Genomic DNA, 8,819 nt, shown 5'->3' with positions numbered 1-8,819 from the left:
GCTCACTGCAACCTCCGCCTCCCGGGTTCAAGCGATTCCCCTGCCTCAACCTCCCAAGTAGCTGAGATCACAGGCGTGCACCACCACACCCGGCTAATATTTGTATTTTTAGTAGAGATGGGGTTTCACCATGTTGGCCAGGCTGGTCTGAAACTCCTAACCTCAGGCAATCCACCCACCTCGGCCTCCCAAAGTGCTGGGATTATAGGCGTGAGCCACTGCACCTGGCCAAGGGGTTGAAATTTTAAGACAATAGAGTCTAGGGGAGCCTAGGAGCTCAGATATTGAGAATATGGGTTTTAGAGTTTAGGTACCCTTTTTTACTTCTAGATTTTCAGCGTATTAATTGAAATTTGGCTAAATTGTTTGACTCCCTGGAGCCTCAGTCTCCTCAGCTGTAAAATGGAGATTAGTCCTACTTTGTAAGGAGTAGAGGAGATGATGCACGTAAAGTACTGACCACGGTGTCCAGCACTTTAGCAATGGTAAACAGAAGTATTCTTTTTGGTTCACTTAATTCATGCGTTCTTGAAAAAGAGGGCAAAAAAATAGCTTTTTTTGTTTGTTTTTTGAGACGGGGTCTCACTCTGTCAACCAGGCTGGAGTGCAGTGGTGCGATCTCAGCTCACTGCAACCTCCGCCTCTGGGTTCAAGCAATTCCCCTGCCTCAGCCTCCCGAGTGGCTGGGACTACAGGCATCTACCACCACGCTTGGCTAATTTTTGTATTTTAATAGAGGCAGATTTTCACCGTGTTGCCTAGGCTGGTTGAGAACTCCTGAGCTCAGGCAATCCACCCGCCTCAGCCTCCCAAAGTGCTAGGATTACAGGCTTGAGCCACTGCGCCCGGCCAACACTTTTGTTATATGAGCACAGATAGATACACAGGAAAGCACAAATAGGTACACAGTATTTTTGTATGTATTAAAATTTCCTGGGTGTAGGAATGAAAGCTGGGGGAAGTCTAAAAAGGGTCCTGGAGTAATAATGGGAGAAAAGTTTGAGAAGCACTTAACTGTTTCAGAATGACAGAAAGAGCTGCTCTGCCTAGGCCAGATCACGAGCACTGGCAGTTGTAGAAGGGTTTGGCACATCTCATGTAATTCAGCTTTCACCACCGGGTGAGGATGAAGGTTTGAATGACTTCCTTGTTTTTTTTACTGGTTAAGTCTGAATAGTATAATGACATCACAAGGGAGTAGATCAATATTGTGCTTTAAACATGGGGAGAAAGAAAACCCAGTTAAGATTGATAGCATTGGCTAAGGAAATAGCCTATGAACATAAATTACAGGAGTCAAAACAGAAGTTAGCAACAAAACAAATTATAATAATCACGAATGCACTGCCATCCCTATTTGTGTCATTGTTAAAAGTACTTCAATTTTCATTCAGTTAAACACAGTTACAGATTTCATCAATATTTTAATACTGTAGTAATAAAACTTTATATTCCAATGAGCTAATGCAGATTAACTGAATATTGGGAAGATGCAAGTTCAAATTTACTTTATTTTATTTTATTTTTTGAGACACAGTCTGGCTCTGTTGCCCAAGCTGGAGTGCAGTGGTGTGATCTAGCTCACTGTAACCTCCCCCTCCCAGGCTCAAGCCATCCCCCACTTCAGCCTCTGAGTAGCTCGGATTGCAGGTGCATGCCACTGCTTGCTAAAAATTAGCTTGGCTAATTTTTTTGTGTTTTTAATAGAGACGGAGTTTCATCATGTTGCCCAGGCTGGTTTTGAACTTGTGAGCTCAAGCAATCTGCCAGCCTCGGTCTCCCAAAGTGCTAGGATTACAGGTGTGAGCCACTATGTCTGGCCTCCAAATTTACTTCTTTGGATACATTCTGTCCTTGAATTTAGTGCTTTCTACATGCCAGGCACTGTTCTGAAGGAAGGAGCTTATGGTGTGGTTGGGGGAGAGGAAGACAGTCTATAAACAATAAGTATAACTTCAAGTACGTTAAAAACTGATACATTGACTGGACACACCTGTAATCCCAGCACTTTGGGAGGCCGAGGAGGGTAGATGGCTTGAGTACAGGAGTTGGAGACCAGCCTGGGCAACGCGGTGAAATCCTGTTTCTAAAAAAAAAAAAAAAAAAAAAAAAATGAACATACATATATATATGTAAGCTGGGCTTGGTAGCACATGTGTTTAGTCCCAGCTATCCAGGAGGCTGAGGTGAGAGGATCACTTGAACTTGGGAGGTCAAGGCTGCAATGAACCGTAATCATACCACTACACTCTAGCTTGGGTGACAGAGCGAGACCCTGTCTCAAAAAAAATAAAAAGTGATACATCCTATGGTAAAAGAAAGAAATCAGATGGAGCTATAGGGAGTAGTGGAGAGGGGGACGTTGCAGTTAAACTAGAGTGGTCTGGGTAGATGTTATTAAGAATGCGCCATTTGAACGAAGACTTGAGGTGAAGCAATGACTACTGCTGGAAGAGTAGACCAAGTAGAAGTAACACCCATTGTAGAAGTGAAGGGTGCCCAGCAAGGCCAGAACTGGGGTGAAGTGAATAATTTACTTGCTTGAGGTGCAAAATTTGAGAGTGCCTTAAAAACTCAGTAATCAAAACAAATAATATTTGAATGTACCAATTTCAAAAATCAAAATTAATGCAAAAAATCCATAATGGACAAAATTTTAAAGACAGGCTCTTACCCTGAACTTGGCAAGGCTGCTCTTTCCACCCTAATCTCTACCTAGTTCCTGTCTGAACAAGGGGCCAGTGTGGCAGGAGCAGAGTGCATGAGAGAGTGAGTTGGGATATAAGGTTAGAGAGGTAATTGGGCCAGGTCTAGTGGGAACTTGTTTGCCATCTTAAGGAATTTGCCTTTTACTTTAAATGAGATAGTCCATAGAGGGTTTTGAATGATAAGAAATGCATTTCCTAGGCCGGGCGTGGTGGCTTATACCTGTAATCCCAACACTTTGGGAGGCTGAGGCGGGCGGATCACTTGAGGTTGGGAGTTCAAGACCAGCCTGACCAACATAGCGAAACCCCATCTCTATTAAAAATACACAAAAATTAGCCGGGCATGGTGGTGTATTCCTGTAATCCCAGCTACTCACGAGGCTGAGGCAGGAGAATCGTTTGAACCCAGGAGGTGGAGGTTGCCATGAACCGAGATCACGCCATTGCACTCCAGCCTGGGCAACAAGAGTGAAACTCAGTCTCAGAAAAAAAGAAAAAGAAATGCATTTCCTTTCAGCTGCTGTTTTGAGGGATAAGAGTAGAAGCAGGAAATGCCATTCCAGGTGGGTCTGACCAGCATGGTAGCACTGGGGTGAAGGAAAAGTGGTCAGATTCTGAGTATATATGGAAGATACAGCCAACAGAATTTCCTAGTGGATTAGATGCAGGATGTAAGAAAAGGAAGAGTCAAGGATTACTCCAAGGTTTTTAGCCAGTTTAAAGAGCAGTGTCCAAAAATTCACATTAGCTCCAGAGTCTCAAAAGTCTATTTAACATGAACATGGAAGGGTGTGTATAATGGATTGTTAAATGAAAAGACACAGATTACAAACCAGTTGGCCAGGCGCAGTGGCTTACTCGCTTTGGGAGGCTGAGACGGGCATATCACCTGAGGTCAGGAGTTCAAGACGAGCCTGGCCAACAAGGTGAAACCCCATCTCTACTAAAAATACAAAATTAGCCTGATATGGTGGCATGTGCCTGTAATTCCAGCTGCTCGGGAGGCTGAGGCAGGAGCATCGCTTGAACCAGGGGGGTAGAGGTTACAGTGAGCAGAAATGTGCCACTGCATTCTAGCCCGGGCAACAAGAACATAACTCTGTCTCAAAAATAAATAAATAAACAAACAAACCAATTTATATAACAGAATCCCATTTGGGGTTGGGTTACAAATGTATGTGGCATACAAAAAAGTAAAAAGATGTCCAGGTGTGGTGGCTCACACCTGTAATTCTGAGACCATCCTGGGTGACATGGTGAAACCTAATCACTACAAAAAAATACAAAAATTAGCTGGATGTTGTGGCAAGTGCTTGTAGTCCCAGCTACTCGGGAGGCTAAGGAGGTGGGAAGATCCCTTCAGCCCAGGAGGTCAAGCTGCAGTGAGGTATGATCACACCACTTCACTTCAGCCTGGGCGACGGAGTGAGACTGTGTCAAATAAAAGTAAAAAGATTATGTGTCGAAATGTTACAGTGATTACCTATGGGTAGTGGGATTATGGGTGGTTTTTTTTCTTTTTTCTTTCTTTTTTTTTTCTTTTTGATACAGGGTCTCACTCTCGTCCACGCTGGAGTGCAGTGGCACAATCAGGTCACTGCAGCCTCAACCTCCCTGACTCAAGCAGTCCTCCCACCTCAGCCTTCCAAGTAGCTGGGACTGTAGGCTTGAGCCACCATGCCCAGCTAATTTTTGTATATTTTGTAGAGATGAGGTTTTACCATGTTGCCCAGGTTGGTCTCAAACTCCTGCAAAAATATGTGTGTGAGTTTTTTGGTTTTTGTTTTTTGGTTTTTGTTTTTTTTTAGACAGAGTCTTGCTCTGTCATCCAGGGTAGAATGCAGTGGTGCCATCTCAGCTCACTGCAACCTCTGCCTCCTAGGTTCAAGCAATTCTGCCTCAACCTTCTTAGTAGCTGGGATTACAGGCATATCCTACCATGCCCAGCTAATTTTGTATTTTTAGTAGAAACAGGGTTTCACCCTGTTGGCCAGGCTGGTCTCAAACTCCTGACCTCAAGTGATCCACCCGTCTTGGCCTCACCCAACCCACAAGCCACTGCGCCCGGCCACACGTGTGTATATGTACCTATTTCCTTATTTTTAAAAATTCAGTTGTTTGAATGGCAACCAGTTCACATGATAAAACATAAGAAAGAGTATCAAGGGCTGAAGGGAGGAGGCTGAGGAAAATTGATGTGTACAGAGTGTCAGATTTGCAAGATGAAACAGTTTTGGAGATCATTTTATAACAGTGTAAATATACTTTACTGCTGAACTGTACACTTAAAAATTGTGAAGACGGTAAAAATTTTTGTCATGTGTTTATTATCACAGTAAAAATTCAGAAGAGTAAAAGGTATGTAGTGAGAGGCTACCCGACCACATGTATCCTCGAGCCACTCAGACTTCTCCCGAACACACATTATTATTTTTTTGAGATGGAGTCTCGCTCTGTCACCCAGGCTGGAGTGCAGTGGTGCGATCTCGGCTCACTGCAACCTCTGCCTCCCGGGTTCAAGCAATTCTCCTGCCTCAGCCTTCTAAGTAGCTGGGATTACAGGCACGCGCCACCATGGCCAGCTAATTTTTATATTTTTAGTAGAAGATGGGGTCTCACCATGATAGTCAGGCTGGTCTCAAACTCCTGACCTCATAATCTGCCCACCTTGGCCTCCCAAAGTGCTGGGATGACAGGCGTGAGTCACTGCGCGTGGCTCCAACACACTTTTTTTTTTACACAGGTGGTCATATACTATACACACTATTCTATACCTTGCTTTTTTAACTTAATGTATCTTAGAAATCTTATGAAGTATATAAAGAGAGCCCCTCCATTCTTTTTTGCAGTTGCTAGCATTCCAGTGAATGGTTATATCATAATTTGTATTACTGTGTGTATATACACATACGTGCTCAGTTGATCTTCATTATTTGTAGATTTTATATTTTCAAATTTGCCTACTTGGTAAAAAGTTATTAACCTCAAAATTAATGCTAGTGGTTTCACAGTCGTTCACAGACGTGCAGTTTCTAAAAAAATTTGAGTTGTCCAACATGCACATGCTTAACTGAGGTCGAACAAGGCAACACTCTGCCTTGTGTCAGGTTCCATACTGTAAAATAAATAATATGTTTATCTTCTCCAATTTAAGATAGTATCTATATCATAGACTAAATACCAATATATATTTGGCCTTTTTTCCTGGATTTTCTGTTTTGCTTCACTGATCATTCTAGATTTATTTTGGTACCATACAGTTTTAATTATGTAGGGTTTATGATGTGTTTTAACATCTAATAGAATATTCATGGTGGATGCGGTGGCTCGCAACTGTAATGCTAGCACTTTGGGAGGCCAAGGCGGGCAGATCACCTGAGGTCAGGAGTTCGAGACCAGGCTGGCCAACATGGCAATTTCTGTTTCTACTAAAAATACAAAAATTCGCCAGGCATGGTCGTGAGTACCTATAATCCCAGCTACTCAGGAGGCTGAGGCAGGAGAATCACTTGAACCCCGCGGGAGAGGCAGAGGCTACAGTGAGCCAAGATCACGCCACTTCACTCTAGCCTGAGCAAAAGAGTGAAACTCCGTCTCAAAAAAAAAAAAAAAATTTACTGACTTAAGCAGGTGGCAGTTAAAAACAGAAAATCCAGTGATTTGTTAGGTCATTTGAGCTGAGTGGCCTATTTCTCTTTGTTACCATATAGATTTTTTAAATCACAGAATTTCAGAGTTAAAAAAGACAAAAGACCTTTGGCCTTCGTTTTATAGATGAAGAAACTGAAACTCATATTTCAGTAATTTACTGGTGTTGTCTATTTCATAAGAGTCAGAATCAGGACTGGACTTCAGATCTGGTATTCCTTCTATCTCCTTAATTGTGTCTCTGTTAAAAGATGCCTTGACCATTTATGGGAAGAGTATATGCACTTTAACTTTTCTGTTCCTTTTTGTAGAATGGTAGTCGAAGAAGAACACCAGGTGGAGTTTTTCTGAATCTCTTGAAAAACACTCCTAGTATCAGCGAGGAACAAATTAAGGTAATAATAATGTCCTCACCTCTTAAACTCCATCATAATTTGACTTGTAACTCACCCTCTAGCTTCATTTTCTATGAATATCCATTACCTGCTGTGCCTTCAGTGGACTGATTTTGTTACTGTCTTATTCTAAGGAACATTTGTGCCTTTTATTTTATTTATTCTTTTTTTTTTTTTGAGGTGGAGTCTCACTCTGTCGCCCAGGCTGGAGTGCAGTGGCGTGATCTCAGCGCCCTGCAACCTCTGCCTTCTGGGTTCAAGTGATTCTCGTGCCTCAGCCTCCCAGGTAGCTGGGATTACAAGCACATGCCACTATGCCCGGCTGATTTTTGTATTTTTAGTAGAGACGAAGTTTCACCGTGTTGGCCAGGCTGGTCTCAAACTCCTGACCTCAAGCAATCCGCCCATCTGGGCCTCCCAAAGTGCTGGGATTACAGGCGCCCAGCCAACTTTTTATTTTTTGTAGATACAGGGTCTCGGTATGTTGCCCAGGCTGGTCTTGTACATCTCAGCTCAAGTAATCCTCCTGCCCCAATCTCCCAAAGTGCTGCAATTACAGGCATGAACCGTTCTTACTTTACCTATACACTTTATTTATTTATTTATTTATTTATTTATTTATTTATTTAATCCTTTGAGACAGGGTCTAAGAATCTAGCTCTGTTGCCCAGGCTGGAGTGCAGTGGCACAATTTCTGTTCACTGAGCAACGTCTGCCTCCTGGGCTCAAATGGTCCTCCCACCTCAGCCTCCAGAGTAACTGGGAGTACAGGCATGCGCCACCACACCCAGCTAATTTTTGTATTTTTTTGTAGAGATGTTGCCCAGGCTGGTCTGGAACTCTGGGCTCTAGTGATCCACCCACCTCAGCCTCCCATAGTGTTGGGATTATAGGCATGAGCCACTACACCTGGCCTATACAGTCTTTTTCTGTTTCATGTGGAAATAAATAGCAAGCATCAAATGCTTAGTTCTAATTATTTGAACAAGCATAAGGGCAGGCAGTGAGTCTGGAGTGAGTAGTACAGTTAGCACTTCAGCGCGGTGCTATCTCCCACCAAAAAAAAAAAAAGTATGTCCCAGTAATGACAATACCCTACATAACCGCAAGACCCGTTATCACTCCTAAGAGAAATAAAAACAGTTTCATAATATTCAATATCTAGGCCTTATTCCAGTTTCGTAATTTGTCCCAAGAATATATTTTACGGCCAGGCACGGTGGCTCAAGCCTGTAATCCCAGCACTTTGGGAGGCCGAGACGGGCGGATCACGAAGTCAGGAGATCGAGACCATCCTGGCTAACCCGGTGAAACTCCGTCTCTACTAAAAAAATACAAAAAACTAGCCGGGCGAGGTGGCGGGCACCTGTAGTGGAGGCTGAGGCAGGAGAATGGCATAAACCCAGGAGGCGGAGCTTGCAGTGAGCTGAGATCCGGCCACTGCACTCCAGCCCGGGAGACAGAGCGAGACTCCGTCTCAAAAAAAAAAAAAAAAGAATATATTTTACATACTTTCCTCCTAAGCAGGATACAGTCTAGGTTTCCATATTCCATTTGTTAAATCTCCTTTATTATATATTTTTAATTATTTTATTTTATTTTATTTTTTTGAGACAAAGTCTTACTCTGTTGCCCGAGCTGGAGTGCATCATCACGGCTCACTGCAGTCTTGACCTCCCTGGTCTTAGATGACCCTCAGCTTCCCAATTAGCTGGGACTACAGGCACGCACCACTATGGCCAGCTAATTTTTGTATTTTTTGTAGAGACGGAGTTTCACCATGTTGGCCAGGCTGGACTTCAACTCCTGGGCTCAAGCAGTCCTCCCACCGTGGCCTCCCAAAGTGCTGGAATTACAGATGTTAGCCACCTCGCCTGGCCCTCCTTTATTCTTTTTAACTCCACATTTTCCTTCATGATTTAGACCTTTTAAAGAGTTAAGGCCGGGCGCGGTGGCTCCAGCCTGTAATCCCAGCACTTTGGAAGGCTGAGACAGGCGGATCACGAGGTCAGGAGATCGAGACCATCCTGGCTAACACGGTGAAACCCCATCTCTACTAAAAAAATAC

At 43.4% G+C, this 8,819-nt stretch overlaps 1 protein-coding gene across 1 annotated transcript in view; it reads left to right on the top strand.

Annotated features, from left to right (window-relative positions):
* Positions 1-8,819, top strand: part of PHAX (phosphorylated adaptor for RNA export) — a 26,826-nt gene that overhangs the window by 9,755 nt on the left and 8,252 nt on the right. The window contains exon 4 of the mRNA XM_011981206.1: positions 6,668-6,751. Within this exon, the coding sequence (XP_011836596.1) occupies positions 6,668-6,751 (84 nt within the window). The remainder of the gene's footprint in view (positions 1-6,667; positions 6,752-8,819) is intronic.

Source organism: Mandrillus leucophaeus, unplaced genomic scaffold, assembly GCF_000951045.1.
Source record: "Mandrillus leucophaeus isolate KB7577 unplaced genomic scaffold, Mleu.le_1.0 Scaffold221, whole genome shotgun sequence".
Classification (NCBI taxonomy): Eukaryota; Metazoa; Chordata; class Mammalia; order Primates; family Cercopithecidae; genus Mandrillus; species Mandrillus leucophaeus.
This window is presented reverse-complemented; position numbering and strand designations above follow the sequence as displayed.